At 43.7% G+C, this 27,631-nt stretch overlaps 1 protein-coding gene and 1 long non-coding RNA gene across 9 annotated transcripts in view; one reads left to right on the top strand and one right to left on the bottom strand.

The window, feature by feature from the left end:
• Positions 1 to 10,073: 10,073 nt before the first annotated feature.
• The window catches only part of GRIN2B (glutamate ionotropic receptor NMDA type subunit 2B), a 217,336-nt gene continuing 199,778 nt past the window's right edge, over positions 10,074 to 27,631 (bottom strand). For all 8 annotated transcript variants that reach the window (XM_068191496.1, XM_068191497.1, XM_068191499.1 and 5 more), the window contains 2 exons: positions 26,044 to 26,282; positions 10,074 to 24,312 (listed from right to left, as the gene is read on the bottom strand). In XM_068191496.1, the coding sequence (XP_068047597.1) occupies positions 22,405 to 24,312; positions 26,044 to 26,282 (2,147 nt within the window). In that variant the 3' untranslated portion in view covers positions 10,074 to 22,404. The remainder of the gene's footprint in view (positions 24,313 to 26,043; positions 26,283 to 27,631) is intronic.
• Positions 24,193 to 26,384, top strand: LOC137474698 (uncharacterized). Its single transcript, XR_010999464.1, has 2 exons — positions 24,193 to 24,335; positions 26,030 to 26,384. It is a non-coding gene; the product is annotated as an uncharacterized lncRNA (long non-coding RNA).

The following is a 27,631-nucleotide window of genomic DNA, read 5'->3' as shown; positions in this document are numbered from 1 at the left end:
TTGGTGGGAGATTTCTCTGAGCCAAAAAAGATATCACTTTGGAAAGGATGTAAATATTTTTCTATAGTCCACTGACTAGACAGAGTCTAGATGCCAGTGAAAACCTAAGCATATAGGTGAGGTTTGAACCCCTAAAGCTTAGGTGAGCCCCTAAACACACACACACCTGCACGTACACACACACACACACACACTCTCTAATGCCAATCATCTGAACAATTGTAGAAGAAATGCTCTTCCAAGGGCAGTTGTGCCTCCTACACAGGCCTTGAGCCAGCATAACCTATGTTTGAGAAATGCTTACTGCTTAGAGGAAAAAGGTTTGGAGATATCCCCTGCCAGACACTGGTTAGGGTGTCCCTGTTAGGGAGATGCATCCCCACCTATGTGGTGAGAGTAGCAGATCCTGGATGGAGCAGTGAATAGCTCTTTTCTATCACTGTGTTCCTGTGCTGTGTTTAAAAGCTTTTCTGTAAACCTCGGCTCTTTAAAGGACCAAATGGGTCAGTAAGTGCTAGTGACATCAGAATAAACCTATACTTGTCAAACTTGAGTACCATAAGAGCAGTGATAATGTGATTATTTCCCTGCACATTTTTACCCACTTTCTCATACCTAGTCCCAGGTCACCAGATTGTGGCTGAGGTGAAAGTAAAAAGAAAATCTGTAGAGGAAAGTTAATCAATCTCTTCCCACTTTCAGCACATTGTTGTCCATCTGGGAGATTCAGAGAGGGAATCTGATTTTTCAGTTGCTGTCCCATTCACTGATAGAATCTCCAGACCTCTTAAATATCATTTGCTTCATCTAAACCACTGTCAGTTGAGCCATTAAAAAAGTTCTGGTTGGATTTTATTTCAGTGAAATTTACAGAAGTGAAAAACCCCTGAGAAATACTTTTCTACGGTTCGAATCCTTCTTCAATCCCTTTTGATGATTATCTTTACTTTTCACTCACATACTCCATTTATTTTTCTTTTTGGATTACTTGTAGTCGATTAGGAGTTTTCAAGTGCGCAGCTTGGCCAAAAGGTGAGTATTTTCAAACCTGAAATTAAATTGGCAAACATTTCTATCTTCAAAACAGAACCTGTCAATTAAAATTTTCAGTAGTGAAAAAAGGAGTAAATGTTTAGAATGGTATTGAAAAGGTATAAAATTTTTCTGTTTTGAAAAGATAAAAGTTCAAAACACTGAAACTTTCAAACCATTAGTTTCCCTGCATCTCTAGCCAAGACTTTGTTCTGGCTTGCAAGTGAAATCTAGTGAAATGCCTGCCTGCCTCTGGCACATGAACCCGGGCAAAGAGCTAAAGTTTGAATAAAATATACGGTAATTCAGCTAAGTGTTGGAAGTTAACCAATTTTGGTGAAGCATCCTGCATTTGAGTGGGAATTAATGCAGCTCCATTTCAGACCCAGAAAACAAAATTTTGTTTTCTTAACAAAAAATATCAGATGCTGGCAGAATTGCCCTAAAAATCACATTTCATTTTTGCATTAAGCCACTGTCAAAAAAGTAATTATTACCCATCAAAATGATGTTGTTGGAACTCAGAAATATAAGGATGAGTACCTTATATTCACACATGATTTGACACGGAAAACCAAAACCCTAATATTTACCATTTTTTTTTCCTTCTGGTATCATTAAGGTTGCTAGTACACCAGTAGATTTTGAGACTGGGAAGAACCACTGTCACAAGTCTATCCACACAAGCAGCAGCTGAGTCATTTCACTGCAGCAAGCCCAGTGACTTACTGGGGGAAGGGAACGGGGCAGGTATATGAGGGGGTGCAGCTTGACAGTGGAGGCCTGGAGCTGCACCCCTCATTGGGTCTCAGATAATGTCCCACTTCCTTCGGTGATGAACAGCAGAGCAGACATGGGTAATGACCCATTTATCTCTCCAGCTTCATATAAAAACTGAGTATTGAGCCTTTCAGTCTCTCCTGTGCTATTATTGACTTATCTCTCATCATTAGTATTTAACATCTATTGTCAGGATTTTCAATAAGCATGGGCTTGTGTATATATAATCCTATTTACCTTCATGTTTACTAGCTGGAGATTTTCTTTCCCTGGTTCACAGTTTTGCTCACCTTATTAATTATCTTCATTTACTAACATTTAATTTGTATCAGCTGCTATAAGCTTCTTGGCTGAACACTGCATTTCCTGTTCTGAATCTGACTTGGTGCATCTGAGTGGTTCTGCTATGTTCCACACTTTAAATTGCACCCCACAGGTAGTCTAGCATCCTCTGACTAGCTCAGCTAGTCCATTTTCTTTATTTTTAGCTCCCCTAAAAATAACTGACTGCCCTCTCACCATTAAAGGTGATGCACAGCTCTGTATTTCCAAAACATGTCAGTTCTTAGCATTTCTTTATAAATAACCTCTTGAGCCTTTTCCATTGTTTGGACCAGGGTAACCTCTGCAAATATCAACTCCTTCCCTCAACCTTCCTGTAGTCTTGGGGGTTGTGATTAATGACTGATGCCAAGGTGACATCATTGAAGAGCTCCCTACCATCTTTGCCACCCCTGTCTTTGCCACTCCTCTATAGTCTCAGTCTGGGCTTTGTTTTACATAAACCATGTGCCAAAGCCTTGTCACTTGCTGGCTGACAGGAGGGGTTCAAGATATCTCCAAAGTCTTGCAGGCTGGTTAGCAGTGATATCAGCAACTTTGTGGTGACTTTCATCATGCAACCCCCAGAAATATTTTCAGGCAGTATAAGGGGAGATTCAACCCATTGAGACAATCTCCCCTTCCTGTCTCTGCCTCAGTTATCGTTTGTGTTTCATTAATATTATCAGGCTCCTTTATCCACTCACTCTCATCATCCAACCCCAAGAATATAGCCTCAACCCACGGCTAATAGTGGACACCAGGGCAAGAGCCCCTCTCAAGTAACATTTTCATCCTAATTTCAACTCATCGCCATTTCAGGCATTTAAAACATCACTCTTGCAGCAAAACTGTCAGGCATTCTCCAAGATAAGAACAAAATTGATGAAGACAACAAAGAAAATATTCTGATTATGGGTTCCATTTTTTTTAACCCTGATATTCTGTGGTACATTTCTTTATTTTCGAATATAAAGTGACAGAAATAATTTGTTGTTAGAAAAGAGAAAGTATCTTTGACTATTTACAGGTTTTGTACATCACAAAGGTTTTCATGTTTTTGTTGATATTTCTTCTTTTTTTTTTTTTTTTTTTTTCCTCCACATCCTTTAAACAATGCTGAACTGGAAATCTCAACAGTTCACAAAAACCCTCTTCCCCAAAAACAAACCCCCATGAGAAACAAGGGAAATCAAAGGAAAAAAATTAACTCCCTTCATAATTGTCCAGGAAATCCATTGCTTAAATACATATATTTTTATATTTATAGATATTATTTTTTCAAGTTCAAACACCCAAAATTCAAGAAAGAAAGGGGAAAAAAACAACCAAAACAAGTGTCTTCCCCACCCCCCTCCAGAATCTGTTGATCCCTGCTTGTCCAAAATCAGAAAGAGTTATTTACAGAAAGAAGAATCGGAGGAGGTTGAGGCGTAGGAAAGAGGAGGATGAGGTTGTGACAGGCGGAGAAAAGATTGTAGGATTAGGGCCTCGGAGAGGTGAGGCAAGCCTGAGTTCGACCGCGCTTTCCCTTAGGAAGACGCTACACTGGGGAAGTGTCACCAGTGTCCCCTTGCCCCCATGTTCAGCGCAAGGGTGCTGCCTTTCTGGATCCTGTCTCAGCCCCACACAGGAGCTCGGTGTTCATCGCTGCTCTTCTCCCCACACCCTCCCTTGTCTTCCCCCGCCAGCCAGCCAGCCCTGGACATCTCCAGCCAAAGGTATTACAAGAGGAAGGAGTGACTCAGGGGTCTCCATTGCACCCAGCTGAGCCCCTTCACACGGATTCATGACGGGCAGCAATGATTGATGCCCCTTTCCCTCCCACTGGCTACTTTTGCTGCTTGCCCATTTCTCTCCCAGTCTAAAGTCACGGAGTGCTCAACTAAACTGTGTGTTCACAGGAGCCTAACTCCAGGTCCATAGGTTCCATTACATGAGATTCATCCCGCTGCCAGCTAACCTTGGCACCCTCTCCTTCTATTTCATGACTGCAGGGCATTGGCAAGTAACAGGCACTCTGGAAAGACTTCATAGAAAATCCACCTTGGATCTCAATTTTTCCTTCTCTCTTTATGATATTCTGACTTCAACTGCAACCTGCTGGAAAAGGTCTGCCAGATAAGTCAAATTTTACACGACAGAAAATGAAGTTTATGTTGCAGATGTGAGCCTGCAATTTCCACATGATTTGTGTGTATTATAATGTATTAATCAGGAAACACTATGTAAATGTGTGTAAATGCAGACCATGATCTTAAATCAGTTTTGCATAATGCAAGTAAACAAATTAATCTCCCAATGTGCTTGTAAATGTTAATAAAAACTTGACATTAACCGTTAAGTTAATGTCACTAGATGATAATGTTACTGGATGAGAAAGCAGTGTTGAGTGTCACATGTGTCCTTAAAATGCAAATGAGTAGAATCTACATGTCCAAGAAACATGTTCTTGAGAACTCAAATTGCTGTTTGCTGCAAGTCATGTAAGCTCTACTTTATCCGTCAGCAATTTCTTTTTAAAACACTGCCTCCTCCCTGGAGAGAGTAAACCATCCAAAATGTAAGGAACCCTTGAATATTTGAAGAGTGGCAGTGACTGTGTAAGTAGGAGTATGCATAACTTAAAGAGGTTCTGGCAAGACAGATCTACAATTTTGGAGCAATTCATTAGGCTGCAAATTGAACTAAGCTGACCTGTAACCCTAGGAAAGCTGGCTTTATCTTCCTAAACTTTTGAAAACAAAAGGAAGCTGGGTCAGCCTCTGTCCAGTTTCATGTTTGTTTGCACTTCAAACCATCCTTCAAGGTTTGAAAGCAATGCCCAAGAAGTAGCTGGCCAGAAAGTTCAGTACCTATTCAAACAGACCAGGATGTCTTGGATGAAATTCATGAAGAGTTGCCAAGCTGAATGAGCACTTTGCATGATACAAAGAGGTTCTTGATGAAGCTTCTCCAATGTGACAGTCTGAGGTGTTACTGCACACTGGTGGAACCAAAAAAAAAGGAATTATTTTCTATACAATATTTTGACAGTCTCCCTGTAAATGCTGAAAGTTTGTAGCAGCCTGACAAAAGGAGCAAATGGATGCTCAAGACTACTTGTGAGTACAGTAAGACCTTGATGTGCAAGTTTCCAAAGAAGGGAAATGAGTTGTATTTTGAATCCTAGTAGAGCTTCAGCTGAGAGAAATTAGGTCAGCAGAGGCTAAGCCCCATGTACTGCACACATCCCCAGAGAGTATTTACAGCTCAGCACCTCTCTGGATTAGGTCCATACATGCACTTTCCCATGCCACCTGTAAAAGTAGAGCTAATTGAAAATGCACAGAGCAATCACATTTTGTGGCTCAGGTTCTCTTTGTCCAAGGCTGGGGTAAGTTACAGCATTCTCAAGGCTTTGCCCAGTTGAAGAAGTGGAATGAAGCTGGAAAACAAAAGCACTGCCAGAATAGCAAGATTTCTCACCAAACTCACCTGAAACAGAAGTTGATTGCCCTGGGCATGCTGTCATCCCTTCATGATTTCCAGAAGTGTAAGAAGAAGAAAACATCCTTCCAGGTACTGAAGTGGAGACTCTGGGGTCTTGTGGCTTGCCCCTGGTCACATATTCTCCTCCTCACTGTTCCCCTGCCTGTGTAGGAAAACCTAATCACTTTAGAGTATGGGGGGAATCTCAGTTGGGTGGATGTGCACAATGCTGCAACGAGACGAGTGTACCTCTTTCAAATCTTAAAAAGAAACAAAAAAAAAAAAAAAAAAAAAAACCAAACCAATAGGCTGAGACCATGACTGGCCTTTCAGGTTGAGATCTGTCAACATCCCAAATCAAGTCTCCCAGCATAAACTTCCTACTACTTCTGACTGCATCCCAGAAAGCCAGAAAGTTACTACAATCCTTTCTCCAAACAGCAACCATGAGCATAATACTTTTCCAAATGAAAATGCCAGGCATCCTTTTCCTCTGCTCCTAGTCTTTATCCCTGTTCATACAAGTCATACCAAGTCACCTGGCTTATCACGTCTGGATGCCTCAATTATTCCCCCTATAAAATGTATCTCATTTAACCTTAAGAAAATTAGATGCAAATGCATGCAAAATTTCAGGACATTTGCATAATATATGTAAACTATGGCATCTGTCAATTTACTTGTTAATGTAAATGCTAATATTAACGTATTTTAGTTTAGCATCAAAATCGCAAACTCTTTGAAGTAAGGACTGTGGCAGAGTGAAGCATCAAACAGACAAATCTTGTCTGAATAAAGGACCTAAATGGTTTTGATCAATTTTATGTCAGGGTTTCACCCTGCTGGCACAGCATTTCACTTTACTTGCTGCTTCCCAAATTAATGACTGGTACTGATACAGTCCAACTCCACAGCAATAGTGTTGTTAGGAGAGGTGGAGTCATTTTGACCAACACAAAATTACCCCTGAAGCCACCAGTCACTGCTTGCATTCAATGTGCATCCCCAAGCATACCTTTCTGATGAAATCCTGCCCCACATGCTACCTACTTCCCCCTCAGTGACAGGTGCTACTGAGGAGGGAACTTTTGCATCTTCTCAAGGGATCCTCATGTCCTCAGCTCAACCCAGGGCATCCTCCAGGATTTGTTGGTAGTTGAGATTAATATCACAATATTTTAGGCTTAGGAGAACTCAATTAATTTATCTCACTATTAAATACTCCAGCCCCTTCATAAAGAGATTTTTTTAAAGAATAAACATTTCTACTTTCTGTAATGGAAATTTCTAAAGACATCTGAGCATCTAAGCACTATTAGCTTTCAATAAGATGGGTTTTGATTTAATAAATTTCTTGTGTGCTTCTAAAAATCTTTTCCTATGTGATGCAAACATGGCAAAAGCATTAACTGTTTATTTCTTCCCAACACACAGTGCTGATGGCTCACATCTGGGGTTGCGTGGGGTGCTCTTTGTCCAGGATGTGTAGTAGGGGGACTTGAACAGAGCCAAGCAAGTGCTAAGTGTTTCAGACTCTGGACTCGGGGCTCATCCATTGAGACCAAGGTGGCAGAGAAATTGACCCTGCCCTCTGTGGCAGGAACTAGTCTATTCCCTCAAAAAAACCCAAATAGAAGCATGCCCAGAGGCTGTGTTTGAGCACCAGTCAAAGATCTGCCTTATTCTACCACTGCAAAACAATGCTCTGCATGGAGAGACAACAGTCAGAGTTTCCAAGTGAGGGAAGAACTTTCTCTTTCTCATTTCCAGGAAATTTTTCCTTGGGAGCTGGGGAAATAGAGAAGGAAGAAACCAATTCTTTCTTTTCTGCTTTGATGTGAGTCTACACACCAGCCTTGAAGGAGTGGTGAGAACACGGTGTAAGTCACTCAGCATTCCAGTGCACGTCCCCTGCCCAAGGGCAAGCGCTTACCCAAAGCTTCACCTTGCAGCTGGCAGGCCTCAGTGTCTTGCCTTCTCAGCAAGGATAACTAATCAAAGAGCCACAGAGACAAGTCCAAAGTGTCATGCTGCTCCAGTTTTAATCTAATGCCTCAGACAAGAAAGCGGCCACAAAGCCCTTATTCCCTGCGTGTGAAATGGGGAAAGTCAGCAGGGAAAGCAAAATCAGTTGTCACTGCAGCACAGAGAGAACCCTGAAGTGGCTTGAGGAGGAAGAATATCTGAACAGTTAGTTCCTAAGCAATGTGAAGCTGCAAAGCTAGACGAAGTGGCTGGTTCATTACAACTAGCTCTTTTTAATTCCAAATAAGATGCTTTTACCTGTATCTTAGCACATCAAGGTTCAACCTCCAGAGCTGAAAAAGGAATATCAGTGTGCAGGAAAGGACCAGAACCTGGGGAAGTGTCTTCATTACATGGAAAAGTCCTTACATGTGAAAGGCCTAAGAGAAGCCTAATTGTTTGCTTCAATAAGTAAAGAACATCAGATAATCTTCCCCAGGTATGGGAAATACCCCTTTGCAGATGCCTTTTCTGTAACTACAATCCTAGTCCCTTGTTCAAATGTCAAAAAGACACATTGAATAGCTGTTTTTCGCTAACATAATCTTGGCTTCCTGCTGGTCAAACAAATAATCTATGAGGGCAAACAAACCCAGCAGCACTCGTTAACAAAGACAGACACATTTCAAGAGTATCCAAGGCTTGCGTGCGCCAGACCTCCAGACTCCTGCCTTTGCTGTACGCATGTACTGGAAGGAGTTCTGTCCTCCCTCTGGCATGGTTGAATGTCTACCTGAAAGACCTGATATCTGAGCAGTTTGATGCAGAGACAAGGTGAGGAGAATGAAAGCTGTTCCACTTTGTCATTAGGTCCTGTGGGTCGAAGGGGAGATAAGCCTGCTGCTTCATTCCAGGGAAGGAAAGGTGAGCGAGCACACAGGCTGGAGTAGAATGGCCCTTGGCTGAATTTGCAGCAAAGCACATTGCCACTGCCCTGGTTCCAGAGTCTGAGACATTATGCTTGGAAATCTGAATCTTCAGAGTATTCGCCAAGCATCTGCTTTAACTTTGTTCCACTTAATGGGTCCACCAGTAACAAATGCAGAGCTAGTGCAAAATGGTCACAGGTGGAAGATACCGTATTCTTTGTGAGGAAGCAAGTGGAATCTACAAGGTACTGGAGCAAAGTAAGATAAACAATACCCCTAAGTTGTGTGTAATGACTTCTCTGCCCTCATTAATCACCGAACAACACAAAGGAGTCTCCCATAAAGGAGCAAGAGCCCTAGAGGTGTGGCCTAGGTTGATATTGAGACTTTACTGTTTTTCAGGCTTCTCCGTCAGTGCTGAACACAATTTATTTAATACCTTTTTTAAGCTATGTGGTACACTATTTGCCTCTTCCCTTCCAGTCTACAGTGTAGAAGACACCCAGACAAAAAGGACAGGAGCAATAGAGAAGGTCCCCTGCTAGCAGGCAGGCAGGGCAATGTTTTAATGATTGTGTAGGAGATGGGAGCATGAGGGAGTGAAGCTGAAATTCATTTCCAGGAGATCTGATTCACTCAGGCACGTGGAATACCTTCAAGGCAGAATGAACAGAGCAACCTACCAACTTTCCTTGACCATTCCAGAAACCAGCATCTCCTGTCTTCCAAGCAAGAAGAATTCACAGCATGTGCTGAGGAACCACCTTGATCCACAGCAGGGTGGAGTGAGTGCTAGCACCTGCTCAAAGGCAATGCAGTGCTTCAGCACCTGGAATCAGAGCCCTCAGTGGAGATAAAAGACCACTGATACCTTACCACCTTCAGGGGAGCAGAGAATCACAGTCATCATTACTAAGAGGGCCTGGAATGCTGAGATGACCTACTGTTTTGTCTGGAATTTGGAGAGGCAGTCTGCTTCCTTTAATAAACCGGGGGAAGGAGTAAAATTTTTTTAAGGAGTGAAGAATGGCACCAATATATCCTGCAAAAGGACACTAGCTTATTCTCTTACTCAGAAGGAAATGTGAAGAGCCCCTGGTTTAACTTCTATAATTCACATTACAAAATAAAAGAATTTTTTGCAGTCTTTCGTTAATGTCTTACCTCCTTTGTACCTGCCTCAGACTATTGATACCTCAACTACTCAACAATCTTAAATCAAGAAGAAAAAATCATGATGAATGCAACACTCAAAAGCAATTCATGGCCATTTTCAATTTGCCTTTTGGTTTTTTGAGTCCTTGGGATTCATTCTGTTCTTATTTTCAAGGTTTTCTTCCCAGCAGAGATATAAAAGATCTTTTCATATAGAATGAGTTGTGGTTTTTCCTTCTTTTTTTTACATAATCACAAGATTCCAGCTACCAAGATTGAATACCAAGACTGAAGAAAAACATTATGTACTGTGAATCTCACAGTAAAAGCCATGACTGCAGTGTCCCTCTCTCATACACTACTGCGTCTCTCTTCCTTCTTTTTCCCTCAGTAACTAAACAAAAACACCCTTTGCACAGCTTTTATTCTTGATCATTTTATTTTGGTGGTTTTCATGCTACATAAAAATTAGTTTTTATATCAAAAAATTATTCACAATATTTCCAAAATAGTTCAAGTTTTTTTTTTCTTTTTGTGTTTTTTAAATATTTTTAATGTATTTTTATTCCTTTTTTTTTTTTTTTTTAACTGCAGCTAGGGTTACAAAACATCCCATTTCCTCTCGCCACCACCAATTCACTGTCGGTTCCCCTTTACATTTGCATATGTAAAAAAAAAAAAAAAGAAAAATAACAAAACTTTTTATATCATTTACTTGAGAAATAAAAAGTCATTTGGCACTCATGTCTCTGTGGCTCTGATTTTCACCAGTGAAGTGGCTGGAGGTGGGCGTGTGTGTGTGTGTGTGTGTGTGTGTGTGTGCATGTACACACACATATGCATGCATAAAGGGTACAAAGAGGAGGCAAAATTTAGGCAAAAATGGTTTCAGAAGTGGATAGGATATATCTGCTGTGTTCAACAGCCTGATGGGTGGCCAGGTTCACCGCAAGGTACCAACAGCTCAAGAGAAGAGGAGGTAGCAGTGTTGGGCAGTAGAAGACTTAGACTAGAGGTGAGTATTTATTTTTCTTTTGGTTGATAGACTGAGCTTATCAAAGGTGCTCTCCAAAGTAAATGTACATTAGTTAGAAAGCAAATACAGCTGAAGTTGACCTGTGCCAGGTCTAGAGACGCTACCTGCCCCAACCCTAGTAGACACAACAGTCCTCCACCGCTGTCCTCAGCCACTTCCAAGTGCCAAAGGATGAAGGTGCTGGGTTTTCCCTTAGGTGTCATGATATTGAGAGCTGGCCAGCTGCCCATGCACCACCTTTAATTTCTACTTCATGGTCTGTGAGACTCTGCTCAGCCTTGAATGATGCTGCCCAAGATAAGAGTCATTCCTACCCACTTGCAAATAGGTCAGGAGAGGCAAGGCTGAAGACCTCTGGCCCATTCAGGGTCATTCATTTGTCCCGTTGCAGACCTACATGCCTGGCTCCTGCTCCAGTGTGGGAAGGACTGTGCAGGGGTCAGTGACCCATCTTCCCCTTCCTGCCCTCCAGCCTGATCCACAACCCACACATACCAGAGGATGATCAGCTGTGGATGACCATTCCCTTTGGGTCAGACCCCTCTGCTATAGGGGTCTTGTCCCAAGAATGGCCATGGAAACTGCCAATTCCATCCTCACCTGGACAATCTTGCATGGCTTCAGAAGGGCAGGACCCAAGGGTCAGACAGGCTCCCTGCCTTGCAGCAGCCTTTGGTGCAATGGCCAAAGATCACTGGAGAAACATTTTAACATTTTTAAGGGAAAAAATAGAAATTTTAAAAGGAAGGAAAGAGAGGGAGTCCCAAAAAAAACCCAAAAAAAACCCCACAACTACAACAAAAATCTCCAAAGCCCACTTGTGCAACAATTAAAAATGTTGTCTTCTGTGACTCCACAGGGAAGTCAGTGAAAAGCTACTTCCCAAAAGGCTGCTGCCTCCACTATATACCAGGCCTCACCTCCAATTACAGATGGTGCTTTGGTCACTGGCAAAGAGACGTTTCAAAATAGCCCTGCCATTCAGGAAAAACATGTACAAAGGAAAGACCCCAAATACAGCTGAACCATACAAACAATAACCGCACAGAACTGAGGTCTCGGAAAGTTGTATTGCTGAAAACACCTCCCTGCGCCCACTAAAAGGACTGTGTAAACAAACAAAGAAACAAACATAGAAAATAAATCAACAGCTAAACAATAAACCTTCCCCCCCCATGTTAGAAATTTTGAGAATGCAAAGCTAAAAAGAGCAGTTTGCTCTGTTTCTGACCTCAGGTGAGAGACAGCCTGCTCCAAAGATAGGAAAAGCAACCAGACAGGCAAAGAGGCCTCCAAAGCTAGCAGCTTTCTGTGCTAACCTCCACACTGACTGCTGTCTAGTGGGAAGGTCTTTTCCTACAGCACCTCTTGAAGGCTCAAGCTTGCTAGGAGTTTTTAGGTGTATAGCATGTTGATAATAGCAATAATATCTAAAATACACACACACATGTACAAGCATTCACACACATCTATCTTCTCTTCCATAAAAGACAAACCTGGCAGAGCACAGGATACAATTTGATGGAGAGAAAAGAGCAGCTAGACATGGAAGAAAGCAGAGGAAGTGGATGGAAGTGGTCTGATAGAATGAGTCATTGGAGACCACAGATTATTCTCTTACATTTCATATATATGAAGAAAAAGAAACCATCAAAGAGGCCCAGTGACACCAGCACTAAAGGGCTGGTTAAGCAGACTTAAGATAGGCTAAATGATGAGTGCCTTAGCCCCTAAATGTTACTCCTTCCTTATCTGAATAATTATGGCATCTCTTCATTGGGTCCTGATTGTCTTCTCTGACTGCTGACAGAGGACAGCAGTGTCTTGTTCAGCAGTTTGGCCAGTTAAAGTGCTGTGCTGGTTGCTGTAGGGCCCTCCCAGCAGGTCATCCTCTCTGGTGCAAGCAGTCTTGTGATCTCTCCTGGAAATGAATGGGATGGAGAATGGCTGCAGAAAGTTTACTGTCTTATACTCTCCCTAGTCACTGTCCCCTCTGGAGAAATGGAACCCCTCCAGAGTGTGGGATTTGCAAGCTCCCTACTCAGGTCCAAGCAGCAAAAGTGATGTTCTTCCAGGTAATGGGATGGGAGACCAATTCACGTCAGCTCAGCTTTTTTGTGTGTCTGACGCAAGAGCAAGAAAGGACAGGCTAGTGTTTTCTTGCAAGTGGAATTTCAGTGCTTGCAATCACCCTAGGAGGCAGCAAAATGAATAGCAAGGGAGTCTCTTGTTACAGGCGCTCAGATTGACCAGATCTCTCCCAAAAGACCTTACCAGTCAGTGTGTGATTCTCTTCCTGCTCCACCTACCAGTTAAGGCCAAAGCAGGTAATGAGTGTGGCACAATGGTTTGGAAATGTGGCACAGTGGATGAAGCGCAGAAGTGAATGAACACATGGAATGGGTTTCTGATGCTGTAGTCAAACCCTCTACAGGGGTCTGCATCCCAGCCTCATCACTGATTCAGAGCTGGTCCCCTGGAATCCAAAAAAAGCAGCCATGCCAGAGTGTACTTGGAAGGAACAAGAGGGTTGCCAATTTACCTGCAGGTACCTACCATCATCTGGTTTTAGCAGCATACGGCTCCCATCACTTTTGTCTCAGCTCAAACACATGCATACAAACACCTAAGCACACACAGTGGCACCACACATACAAATGTGTGCAGGCTGCATAATACACATACCAACATGAACCCACCCCTGCCCCCCACGATAGACACGTGCAAGAAATACAGACAAGTAGCAACAGGCATGCAACATACACATGATGATCCCAAGCAGAGGGAACCCCTCTAAGCTATGTTCAAGCATGGTAGGTTCCTGGGAGATGAATCCTGGCAAAATACAATGCAGGAAGAGGCCCACGCAAGGAAGAGAATCCAAAAAAGCCATTCCAGGCATCTAAGCCCCTAAGTGGCTTTTCTGAAAGCTCCTTGAATGTCACAGGAGTTTAGCTGCCTGTGAAGATGGATCTGGCTCCAAGGCCTGGAAGGAAAGCAGAGGGAGAAAGTACAAAACTTGAATCTTATCCCTTTGACTGATTTTTATCTATTCAGGGACAGGTATCACCTTTTTCCAGTTGACATGGGACTTACCAGCCAAGTGACTAAGGACTTAGAGAGAAGTCTCATGTAATGGATGCGTTCTCTCTGGACACCCTGCAAATGTTGCCTTTTTGCTGTACTTTTGGCACACTGAATAAGCAAAGGAAACACAGCAAAGGGCCTCATGATGTCAGAAAGATAACTCACTATTTTGCCATAAATTAATCTACGGAATGTTCTCCCAAGGAGATACCAACCTGCATCATTGCAGGAGCACTAAATGGGCCAGCATTTCCAACTCCACTTATGTTTGGAGTTCTGTCAGGAGTCACTGAAATGTACAAACATACACCTCCTCCCAGACTTACAGGAATTTGTAGCCATGTATTCACCAGTACACAGACCTCCGTGGACCATGCTGGGACAGTTATGCCAACATCATAGCAAGGGTACATCAGAAGCCTGACTACCCTCCTCATACCTGTGAGCAGAGATCCATTCCCAGGAGGCTGTGATGGTTTTTCTCACCCAGAAATCAGAAACACAAGCCTGCAATGGAATGGCAGGTTGAGCAAGAGTTAGCTGCAGCTGGGAGATGACTGCTGCTCTGAATAACCTCTGGCCATGCTGACCCTTTGCATTGCTCCCTGCACTGCCCATGTACTTCCATACAACTGCACTACACACACAGAGACTGACTGGCCCTTTCCCAGACTGTGGCCAGCAGACCCTGGTGTCTTCAGGGATAAGCAGCCAGTGCCAGGGACATCAAGGATGGTGGGTTGATGGACGTTCATTAAGGAACAATGCAAATTGTCACAAAGAGAAGGAAGGAGATGTCTTGGCATCTGCCTAAAGCCTCTACGAGTCTCACATTGGCTCTGTCCATGCTTATTCACCATCATATCACTCTCCTTACTGCTTTGACATCAGACCACAAACCCTAGCAGCAAATGCCAAGTACCAGCTTATACTGATTTGTCAGACATAAAGGGACCAAATACTACCAGGCATACCAGGTCTGCAACACAGCAGAACTTCACATAGGTCTTTAGAAGCCTTTAGGCAACAAAGGAAGTGTCCTGTGCTTTTAAAAGATAGCACACTTCTCTCCAGCAGCCTTGCTTTATTCACATAGAGTAAAAGCAAAGAAACTGTACTGATCCTGATATGGGTCAGCCTGGAGTGGATAAAAACTGCATCTCTCCCTGCTATAAATTTATCAGTCAGCCCTCAAAGACAGAAATTATGTTCTTTCTCTGGGCTTTCTCAGAAAATACAATTTCACTGCTCCCTTACATGGGCAAATTTGCCATATTGATGATTTTTTGAGTGCGCAAGAGCAGTTCACTACTTCAGTGAACATGTCAGAGAAGTCAAAAATAGCTACAAAATATCATCTTTTAAAAATCTGGTCATGGCTAGAATTTTCCAGGAGAGAAGAAGTGGACTCCTGCCCTTCACTCATCTTCTACACAGCATTGCACAGGCTGATGAGGACAACAGAGCAACAAGAGAATAATAAGAGAAGGAGAGTGGGAAAATGGCCAACATAAGTAATTCTGAGGGAAGAGGCATTGAGATGAAATTGAAGAATTGGTGTAAGATGGGAAAGTAGATAAGAGGCCAGGGAGATGAAGCAGTAAGCTGCTGGAGAGGTCAAAATACCTGAAAATGAGGTTCTGCTAAGAGGAAGGACAAAGAGCAGAGGAAATAAAGTGGTCAAGAATGGCACAAAGGGTCTGAGACCATGCTCCCTCCCCTTTCACTGGTACTGGAAAGACCACAAAAAGAGGGAGAAGGAAGGGCTGACCAGGAGAGGAAGGCCCATAGAGAAGTCCCTGTAATCCACAGTAACAAATGTACCCTGCTGACATCCTGGGGAGAAGACAATGGGGACCAGGGAAGAGGACGTAATCAAAAAGCAAAGCACATAGAGAAGGAAACAGCCTTGTGCCTCACACAAACAGTCCCTAGCAATCAACACGGCTTTTATTACAGGAAATTATTAACACCCTCTGCTACCCACCACCCCTTACCAATCCCAAACCTCCCCTCTCTGGGGACCCTTTCTTGGCACACACATATAACATCCAGATAAACTTTCCGAACCAGCAAAAGCAACCACTGAAACAACTTCAAACACCACAGACCAATAAAACCACAATTTAGAAGTTAACTTTCCCAACCCCCCCCATGCCATTATTTAATAAGGAAATACTGTACAGATATAAAACCCACCCTTTTCCCAACCTGAATATAATTGCTTGAGCTAGTTTCTGTACATATATACACATGTATTTACACAGTAATGCTGCAGTCGAGAAAGCAGATGATGTAAAAGTCACAAAGTGAATACATAAATTAAATAACTACCAGCAGAACATTAGGAAAGGTCACACTGTTCCTACTTGGCAAAAATGTGTTGTGGGACAGAGTCATTAAGTGTACTGCAATGTACTCTGTGGTGTGTGTGTGTTTGTGTGTGTGTGTGTGTGTGTGTGTGTACATACAGGCACGCAAACCTCACAGCTTCCTGCTAACTCAGGTTTGTTCATGTATGTCTCACTTCCCCAGTATGTCTTGTATGTGTGTGCGTGCCCAGAGGAACCCCTGTTCCACAGCATGGAATTATTTTCTGACCTGTTGGAGTGTATACCAGTGCTTGCTGTGAATCTTTAATGTCAGGAAGCTAGCAGGTTAAGAAATCTGAACTACTAACACATCACAGAGATCCTTCTTTACCTTAGCATTCAGGGGACTGTACCCTTGACATTGGCAGACATGAGTCTTGCTCTCTGCAATATTTCACTGCCTTTTTCTATACACAAGCAAGTTTATGCTGTGTCAGTTTTGTTGTCAGCAATGGCAGAAGGGTGCCAGAATTCACTCAAATGGCATAGCTAGAAGAGGAATTTGGAGAATCTCAAGAAAGGGAGAAAAAAACTGAAAGCCAATTGCAAAGTGGTTTTTGTTGTTGCCGTTCTAGTGGCAGACACCCAGGTTTGTCTGCAGTCAGCCCCAGGGAGGTCCAGAGGGCCCATGATGAAGATGAAGCAATAGTGTTTATATTGCCAGTGAGACACTCGGCACCCCAGTTTGCCTTTGATGGGGGAGGAGAGAGGAAGCCACAGGGAAGTGTAGGTAAATGCAGCAAGGGTCTATGGCTTGGAAATCTATTTGGCTGCAAATTGAAAATAAGCCCTTGTGGGGACAACAATCAGGTCCCACTAGTTACTATCTCAATGTAACTACCTGCAGCATCCAGCAGCATGGTAGGTGTGTTCCAGGTGGACACGTCAGGTGTGTTCAGCAGCAGGGAAGCACTTATGGGAAAGAGTGGGTGCAGATGGGGATCGTGGCTTGGAGTCTGTCCCCATTTGTTGCCAGCAATTTGGTTCCTTTCTCGCACACAGCTCACAGGGACTCCTGTGGTGACTAGGCATATGCCACAGAAAGGAAGCATAAGTGGACCCCACCCTTTGCCAGCTTGGACAGAGAAGAAAGGGTGGAGTGTAATTCCATAGAGCAAGGGCACAGAGGGTCAGCACAAAGTCCTTTCATCAACACTCCTGATCTTTATCGCTTCCATTTTCTCTTTCTTTTTGGCAACCAAAAATATGTGGGGAAGTGCAACCTCCCACCCTTCTCCAAGAGAAGGGCTCATCAAAGGTTGCCTGACTGGAGTGGAGGATGTGTGAAAGGCCTAAGTCTGATCATTGGCTGTGTTCCCAGGCTTGCTTCCATCTGTTGATAAGCAATGGAGGTGGGAGGATATGCCATATTTGATAGAAAGCTCTAAAGCAAAGACTTGCCTATGAAGATCCCTGAGGTATCTCTGATCACTCCAACCTGTCACCACCATCATATTCATTCTTTATCTCCCCCTCTCTCTTTTGCTAGCAATTATGCTGTGAGCAACAACCTGATCTGAATGTACAAAGGGGCACTATTCAAGATGGATGCTAGTGTCTTCTCAGAGGAGCTCAACATCAAAAGGCATTGCTGAAAAAGAGACCCATCCTGGCAATTTTTAACCCCTCCATCAAATCCTCTGCAGCATCACAAAGTAACCTTCCTCCCTCCAGTATGCTGGAAATTGAAGTACCAGTTCCCTACATGCAAAGTTCATACTTTGATATTGCTGAGCATTTTGAACCCACTGGGGTTCTCACCTGGAGAGTTCTGACAATGCATGCTGGATTTTAGAGAGAATGGGATTTTTTATTGTTGCTGTTGTTGAGGTGGGGACGGTGTGCTTCATTGTCTCAACTGACAACAAGTTCTGACTGCAGCTTTTCTTGCCTACTCAGGATGTGACATTGCAAGCTCTGATACTGCCCTCACTGGGAGGCATGATGGGAGACAGAGAACTAGTACACCAGCCTGTGTTGTGTTGCACTACAGTAAAAAGCCAGTGTGAATACTCCAACAAGGTTTATGATTTGGAGATCCATGGCTGCAAGTTCTACATGCCAGTTGCCTTCTACTGTGTATGGCACATTTCTGATATTTTTTTGCATATTTCCTCCATCTCCTTCACAGACATCCTCCTTCAGCTGAGTACACACACTCCAGTACCACTTCAGAAGAACATGGCTCATGAAAATACCTCTCAGAGAGCCATGCCTCTAGCTAGAACTGAGGAGGTAAATGTCAGAAACATTGCCAAAGGTGCCTAATCTTTCCTGGGAGGCTGTCTGCAAATAATCAGTAGAGGTCACCAACTGTAGAGGACACAACGGTTTTTGTTCTGTATTCTTGTGTGCAGAAAACTTCAGAGAGAGAAAATGTTCCCAGCCACTGCCCCAGAAAATACTGGTGTTTCTACAGCAGAGAGAGAGAAATGGTAAGGCAGGGGATGTGGAGTTTTGTCAGGCTCTGGTATGAAATCCCATTCTTTTCTGGACAGGTAATAAACAGCACATGGGTGGTTTTCTAGTATAGACAACACCTGCTGCTAATATTACCTGTTTGATTCACTTGAATACTTACAATGAAAATACACCAAATCTAAAATTCTAAATATATAATCAGAGTTTAATAACATCATTGATTTATTTTCTTGATTATGAATTATACCCTCCCCGCTCCCACCCCTTCCCCTTCGTCTCTGTCCCAAAAACTTGTTGACCTGTCAGAACTAAAATAAACAAAGCAACCAGAAAAGATCACTTATAGGAGAAAGGATTAACCTGATGGACACATGGCCTAATATATTACAGGAGAAGGCAAAATACCAGACTCCTGTGGTTAGACCAGTGGTTCAGTCCAGAATTTCCAGTTCTTCTTTTCTGGTTGCCCTAGAGCATTCATTTGAGTGGTTTGTGGCACAGTTAATATTTGCAGAGCACTCAGAGTGTTAATAGTGCTACAACAGTAAGAATACTAGATAATGATTTTGGCAAATTATCATTTGCCGATCAGTGGAACAAGGGACAGACCAGTTCGGAGAAAATACGAACCAACTTTCAACCCGGAACACAAAAATCAGAACCTTTAAGAAGAGATTTGAAAAAAGTTCCATTAACTTCTTTTTGGTTTGTTTTCAGCTTAATTTCCCTGCAGAGCCACCCTCCAGGTTTCCTCGTTCCAGGTGGGGAGGGACGGAAAAGTACCGAGATAACCACCAAAGAGATTAGCTGCCCTCGTCAGCTGTCAAGCTTCCCAACCCCAAGCCCTTAGGAAATACCAGAAATTATCACGAGCTTTCCCAGGTCCAAGATTTCTAAACCAAAGTAGCATTGGAGAAGTCTCTTAATGTCAAAATGATGGTCCAACCTGAGTGGCCAACTTGATGCTTCACCCCACCACTATCAAGACAGTGTAGTGCCTTGAGGCCCAAACTCCACAGAGAGATGCTGGTACAGAGAGTTTATATGCAAAAAGGAATTGGGGGTGTTCCCATCAAAATATGAAACCCTGCTGGCAAGGCTTGAAGTGACGTTCCGGCGTCTTCCATTCATGAAGATAAAGGTGACAGGGCAATAGAGGGGGCCTCGGGGGAACACAACACACATGGGTTTCTCTCTCTCTCTCTCTTTTTTTTTTTCCTCATTCATACGGCCTCGACCTGCGTAAACCGCTTCCAAAAATGCAGCCTGAAAAGTCATAGAAAACAAACAGAATGGAAACAAACTTCCCCTCCCTCCCACCCCACGACCTGAATATTCACGAGAAGAGAAACACCAATTTATACAAAAACGCAATAAAAAAGAAATATTTACAAAAGAAAGGAACGCCTTCTTGGTGGCTGCTATCAGAGGTGTCTGACAAGCTGCCATGTGTTCTGGATTGCAGATCGCTCTGTTAATTTGTTTGGTTTCTTTTTTTTTCTCTTTTCTTTTCCTTTTTGTCCTTGTAATGAGAGAAGAGGGAAAGAGTAAGAAGTTCCCTTACCCCAAAGACTAGGGGGTGGCATCACAAAGACTCTTCCCCTCTTTCCTCCTTAATTTCCTCTGTGAAATATAAGAAAATATTCCCCTCACCAACCCTGCCCACCCTCTCCTCACACACTTTGACTTTATAGGTAAATCCCACCCTCCCCCTGCCTCAGCTTAAAAAAAAAAAAAAAAAAAAAAAAAAGGTAAATAAATAAAAGGCCTTCTGTTGGCTTAAAAAGAGAACGATAAGATAAAATCAACCATGGTGTGGTGAGGAATGTGAGAGAGGTGGCTTTCAGCTCAAGAAATGTGGCTCACAAAGACAGGGCTGCCATCTCCCTTCAGAGTCAATCCTCAGCAGTGTCCCCATGCTCTCAGCACAGGACTCTCTCAGCCCTTCACCTGGTGAGCCATGGTGATTGAGACACTGGGACAGACCCAGGATAAGCCACAGAGACTTTGCCATATCTCTCAGGATGGGAGAGGTTGGTCCACACCCCCACCTCAGGAGATAGATGACATATGAAAGGTGTGTTCAGCTTCTCACTCCTACCATTGCTCCTTTTCCTTTAGTTCAGCTTGCATCTAAAATGATACAATGAAAAGAAAAAAAACACTCTTATTGATACTAAGTGCACCAGGAAAGCTGTCACTACAACTGCAGGGATGGGAAACCCTAGGCTATTCCAGCTTTACACCTGTGCTAGTATCTCTCTCTTTCACACAGAGGCACACACACACGTACACACACATCTCAGCTTTTCACATCTTCAGTCTTCAGCACAAGTTTCTGTGCTCTCTGGCATTTATTCAAGCACGTCCCTTCCCAGGAAGACAAGCTGTGTACTTCCTCTGTACATTCAATAGTAAATATACACATGTATTTCCCACGGGTGCATACACCCTCCTCCCATTTTCACATGTGCAAGGAGGCATTGAAACAGTCCACCAGCACCACCACCAACACATGCACCCTTCTATGGCATTTCTGTTTTCCTTTCCACCATTGGTAGCGGGCACCCTATTCTTTTTGTTCCAACCTGCTGGCCAAGTGTAGAGAGAGCAGAAGGATGAAGCTCCTTCTTTCTCTCCCATTCTTGCTGAAAGGACATGCCAAAATGGGTTTGGTGTCCCCTGAAGTGACAATGAAAAAATTCCCCACCTTTCCCTACTCTTAAGCTCTGTTCTACTGTGTTTGTTCTCCAGACACCTCATAGTATAGTGGGTCTATTTTGCTTTCTTAGCAGACATTTCAAGTATAAAGTTATCATATATACTCGCAGATAGGCAAACCCATACTATATACTGCTCCCACCCTTGAAGAATGTCAGAACTAGTGAGCAGCTCACAGCTAACAAACCAACCCTGTTCCTCTTTCCTCAAATCCTTCTCATTTCAGTGCAAACTAGTAAATTTGTCTGAGTTTGGGAAACCAGCCCTGGAGTCAGGGAGGCTCAAACTCATACTCCACTTCTTTTCTCTCTCTCCCACTGGTCTGCCATAGATTCAATGACTGTAATAGCCATAGTGAAACCACTAGCCTGACCTGCAGACAAATCTTCCCTCCCTCCCTCCACACCCCCCAGCAGACAATTCAAAATTTTAGCGTAAAATTTCTCAGCATATACGCAAATATATATATATATATATATATATTTCAGCCCTAAACCCCCATAGTCTTCACAAAATAATGTAACAAGAACCTCAATATAGCTAACATGTAAGTGCATCATCAAGTTAGTCTTGTTATTCTCCCTTCACTTTCTCCACGTCAAACACTACTCTTTTCTAGGCAGTTTTAGGAACAGTTGCCTGAGCAAGCATATTGTCTTGCATGTCCATTACACTGCTGCTGCTGCCTTCTCCTGTCACACACACACATAGACGTGTGCGCACATGCCTTTCCCTGCTGGGAGCCAGCAGAAGTGAACACTAAAGTCACTGCTGCTCCTCCTCAGCCCACTCTTCCCTGCCTTTTTCTCTGCTTCCTGAAACCACGAGCAAGGATATCCAACTCCGACATCACTGTAAAGTGCAATGGCCAGGAATGGAGGAGAATGGGAGGAGCGAGAATATGGAAAAAGAGATAAAATGGGAGGCTTGGGAAAGGAGGAGGAAGATGGGAAACCAAAGAGGTGGCACTTGTCACCAGTGCTGCACTACTCACAACTCCAGTATCCCACAAACTAAGGACGACTCAGGAGAGCAGCTGATGGGATTGATCCCACCCCACCCTCCCATGCTCCACATACATCCCCAGTCCCTCCCCGCGCTCTTCCCCTCTCACTCAAACATCAGACTCAATACTGGAGAGTTTCTCATAAACATGCCCGTTGCTGGAGCCATTGAAAGCCCTGGGGTTTTTGTTGTTAGGCACACAGGGGTTGGACTGGTTCCCTATACAGATGTCCTTCTGGAAACGGGCTGGCACAGCCCCATGAAGGGCTGAGACCACCGGCTTGTTGGTGGTGACAATGGCTCGGAAGTCTGGCCTGGCTTTGGGCCCTCCTGCCACCACAGGCTGCCTGAAGAAATAAGATTTGCTGCCGTGGAGCAAGCATTGGTCATCCCCAAAAGTGGGGATGAAAGGGTTTTGGGTGACCCGGTCGGGGTAGAGCGACTTGCTGAGCATGTAGCCCCCACTGCTGCCGGGGTTGTTGTGGTGGTGGTAGCTGGTGGCGGGCACTGAGGACTTGTTGTTGGCAAAGGTGGTCTCACTGGCTGGCATCTCAAACATGTGGGCGTAGGGGCTCCCCTCCAAAAAGCGGCCCTTGTCCTTGAGGCTGACGCTGCGGGGGGCCAGGGCTGAGTCATCCTTCTGCAGGTCCACAAAGGTGTCGTAGGAGTGCTGCCGGCGGAGTTTGTTGCGGTTCTTCTTCTGCACCTTAGAGGCAGAATTGGAAGGGCTCTGAGGATATTTGGAGGAGGAGGTGGCACTGGTGGCCACGGGCACAGGGGCAGGCGGCTGGTCCAGCTCTTGGAGCGAGTTGTCCTCACTGATGTCATACAGGTTGCCCGCTTTCTTGCAAGCCTCACAGCGGATGCAGGCCTGGCGGGTGGAGTTCTGCCCCACCGTTGATGGCGTGTAGTTGTGCAGCTTAGAAGGGCAACTGCGGCAGAAATTAGCCCCGGTCCGGTCTTCCCAGTCTAGATTGGTCAGGTTCTTCTCCCACGGCGCTGGGACCCCACTCACAACGCTATGCTTGTGCTCATTGCCTCCACCAAACTCGCCTGAGCCATGCTTGTGATGGGCCCTGTTAGTGCAGGATCCACCCCCTCCTCCTCCCGTGTCACGCTTAAACTCATCTCCCCGTTCTTTGTAGATATCCGTCAGGTCCACGTGTTCCCAGTGCGGTGAGTTCTCCTTGGTCCGAAACTGGTCAAGGTAGAAGTCCCGTAGCCCTTCCTTGTCCCTGAAGTAGCGCTTGTGGTCAGGTGAGCGAGGTGGGCGCCGGCGGTAGGCCAGCTCTATCTCATCAAATTCCCTCCGGGACTTGGCGGAGGCTGGGCGCTTCTTCAGGCTGTCCTTGTACTGCTGCTTCCGCCTCTTGGCTGCATTGCCCTCAATGTTGCCATAGGTGACCGTGTGAGTGGAAATGTCAGAGACATCTGAGCGGATCAGGTCGTCGTGGGTCCCACTGCCCCCGTATCGGTCACTCTTGAAGGAGAACTTGCCATAAAGGTCACCCAGCTGGCTGTGCTTTGCAGGGGGTAACCCCAGGTCCAAGGGCTTCTTCCCGATGGAGCGCGACTGGGCGTTGAAGGGCGGGTTGTCACAGTCATAGAGCCCGTCAATGGAGCTGGTGCTGCCAATGCTATGGGGGCGGTGGTGGTGGTGGTAGTGGTCCTGATACACATTGCTGTCCTTCAGCTGGAGATTGCCAAAGGTCCTTTCCACCTCACTAATATAGTCACTAAAGAGGTTCTCCTCACAGGGGGGGTTGTTGTAGGATTTGCAGTCTGAGTGGGTGAAGCTGCGGCGATGCTCAGAGATATCATAGACGGATGACTCGCGGCGGATAAAGTCCAGGGCACTCTGTGGTGAGCCATTGACCCCTGACAGGTTGGCCATGTTCTTGGCTGTCCGAAGCAGGCGGAGGATGTTGGAATGGGTGTTGTTCATAGTTGCTGTGGGGGAGTTCATTGCTGACTGGCGTTCTTCAATGGCCACGCCATGGATGCAGCTGTAGATACCCTGAAATGAGAGAAAGCAAGGAGGTGAGCGGTCCTGCAAAGAATACAGAGGGGGACCTGAACTGGGAAGCATCCTGTGCATCAAGAGCATGTTCCTGTAGGATAGTAGGGCCTATCAGCCTTCCATCCTGAAGCACAATCAAATCAAATAAAATCAGATCTGCTCTACCAACCCTTGCTGTTCTGACCCTCTTTCTTGACCCTCACATTTTTCTTTTCAAATCTAGTAGGTATAACACAGAATTGCAAATGGGGACAATAATATCCTTGGGAATAAAAGAATCAAGACAAATGATTCTGTGTGGATGAGAGGATGAAAGTCTGTTTTGGCCCCTGAAAATCATCTGGGCATCAGTGAATCAACGAGACAGGAGCTTATCTTAAAAGGGAACAGCTTCATTTGTCATAAATTTAGCTACCTTTATCACCAGTACAGATTAGAAAAGGAAACGGAGAAAGAGCCGAACTCTTGAATAGGTATTTAGGCATTTTGCATGTGGTTTACTGAGGTACAACAGAATTCTTAATTGCATTCTGTTAAATTTAACAATGATAACAGGTTCTAAATTGACACCCCTGAAAGCAGAAGTCTTCTAATCAGCCTCAAATCAGATGAGAGAAAGGCCCAATTTCGCCACATTCTCCACAAGCTCATTTCACCCATGACTCTTTGCAAGGGCTATCCCTAGGAACAGAACGAAAGGGGCTCCTTTATTCCCTGACCTGCCAAATGGTGCCTGATGATTAATGTCAATTGTGAAATGGACACCATCACATCATGTTATCATGGTTTCTCAGCAGCTAGCAGATAATTAACACTTTTCAGACCTTTCACCAACCTGGCCCAGGTCTAACAGATAACCACAGAATGAAATAATCTATTCTTAGCTTAGGGTCACCAAACACAACACCCCATCTCATCTCCAGACTAAACCACATTAGAAGCTAACAATATAGAAGAGAGGCTGTGCCCTTGCATTCAAAAGGCTTTGTCATTTCTCTTCAATATGTTATGCAGCAAGTATATACTCCTTGTACAATCAAAGTAACTTCTGCTACATCAGCTGAGCTAAAAAATGCCAAGATTTGACCTCACTTCAGAATGGATCAGGAGAATGGACCAGTGGCTTGAAAGAAGGAAAATAAAGCTCCAAATGGGATACTGCTAGCAACACTAATAGTAGAAGATGACTCAGAAATGGCTAGAATCTGTTTTAAATGTAAATGTTGTACCCTAAGGCAGATTTGCATAAATGAATTGCTAAGTTTATGTGGTCATTCTCTGTAGAAAGATTTCTGCATAGTTCAGGGCATGGCTTTCGGTTAAGGACTTCTGACTGTCAATGAAGGCACACTTCTAGTTAACAAAAGGTCAGCTGAAAAGCTGTAATTTAGAGGGCAATGTAAAACTCCTGAATTTCTAATCATACTATCCATCATTACTTGATTACAACTCACAACTCACTTTGGGGGAGCAAACAGTAACAGTTAACTTGTCTTTTCCTATGTTTTCATCTCCAAATGAAATCTCCATTTCCTTTACCATAATCCAGCAGAGACCAGAGATGTCACAGAAAAATCTAACATGTTTTTTCAACATTAACAGTGCAAAGAAGACACTGTGCAGACTGCCACCTGTGTATTAGACAGTCTTGGTGGATATTCCCATCTCCAGTACCTAGGACTGTCTAAATAAAACCTCTGCTCATCCCTGACAGTTAATGGCACTCACCCTGCTGATGGAGAAGACCACACCAGGCTTGCCAGAGCAGACACCCATGAAGCAGTGGCGGAATTGCCAGTAGAAGAGATGCTCACAGATGAAGGTGATGAGACTGAGGGCCATGGCTGCTCCCAACATGTAGAAGACACCTGCCATGTTATCTATATCCAGCTGGCTGCTCATAACCTCATTCTTCTCATTGTGACAAATGCCAGTGAGCCAGAGAGCTTCCAGCTCCTCCATCTCCCCTAGAATGACAGACAGGAGGAAACAAACAGATTAGATAATCTTGCAGTGGCTGAAGAGCTCCAACTGGAGCATATTGAAAGCAAGAAGCTAACCTAATGGAATTTCCAGTCTCCGCATTCTTTTGCCACATCTACAACATCCATAAAATATTCTGACTGCCCTTCTGATGGGGACAAGTGTCCATTTGTCACAGGAAAGTCAACGGGATTTTTCCAAAGCCTGATATTAGCCATAACAAGCTGCACCACAGGACACAGCTATGACACTTGCTGGATGTCTACATTGAAACAGTTGTCTACCACATGACTGACGACCTGGCCTCACAAACAGCCACATCCATTAAGTCAATGAAGGGAAAAATTAGTGACTGATAGTGATAGACAAAAATTAATCACTTCTAGATGAAAACATTGTATGTTTCCAACTCAGAATCAAAATATTGATTGTTTTCAATCAATTTTTGTTTCTATCATATCCATAGCTCATTAAAAGGTGCAATGTTCCAAAAAAAAAAAAATTGAGCATTTTTACTTGTTTTTCTTCCCTTCAATTTTGTCCAAATTCAACACTTCCAAGGGCTTTGACCAATCAAAAATTTTACTAATTTGTATCAGCTATGAGCAAATGTTCTGTACTCTAATTTCATACACCACTTACTACCATTATGGTACTCTCATGAGGGGTGATAGAGAGGTAAACACTCACACGCACGCACGTATTGAGACATTCAGAACAAACTAATTTTGCAGGATTGTTTCATGTTGTTAGAAAAGTTTGTTTTTCACATTTTCAATCTCCAGTCCAGTGGCAGTAGGAAAAAAGTCCATATATTTAAGTAGTGCCATAACAGAGTCTTAGAAGCTTTGTGGAGAACTTATGTCCTTCTCTGAAATAATACATACTACGCTTTTTAAGAAACAGAACAATCTATCTGTCAGGTGGCCAATCTTCTGAAGTATATCCAAGTTATGTTCTTTCCATATTTATAATACCATATGTTATTTTCAGATTTCAGGAGAGAAAAAGAATACTTATAAATAAAATAACCTGTGAATTTTCTTTTTTCATAAAAAAGGACACAGGAAAATGTAATGCGAAATGGAAAGACGGGAAAATACTTGCTAAGAAGGAATTTCTTTTCCCATTAACAGTTTTTGTTAGTACTAGCAATTTCTCTGTAAATTAAGAGGTGAACTATAATGTTCTATACTAACTATGATGTTCTTACTAAAAATTTATTCCAAAATATGCTTCTGAGTCTCAAGTTCTTCCTTGTTTTTTTGTTTTGTTTTGGTTTGGGGTTTTTTTTTTTAGGTTTTGGAAAATCTGATCTAGCCATTTCATCCAG

The sequence above is a fragment of the Anomalospiza imberbis genome, chromosome 5 (genome assembly GCF_031753505.1).
Source record: "Anomalospiza imberbis isolate Cuckoo-Finch-1a 21T00152 chromosome 5, ASM3175350v1, whole genome shotgun sequence".
Taxonomy (NCBI): domain Eukaryota; kingdom Metazoa; phylum Chordata; class Aves; order Passeriformes; family Viduidae; genus Anomalospiza; species Anomalospiza imberbis.
The sequence above is the reverse complement of the archived record's forward strand: the minus strand, read 5'-3'. Positions and strand labels throughout refer to the sequence as shown.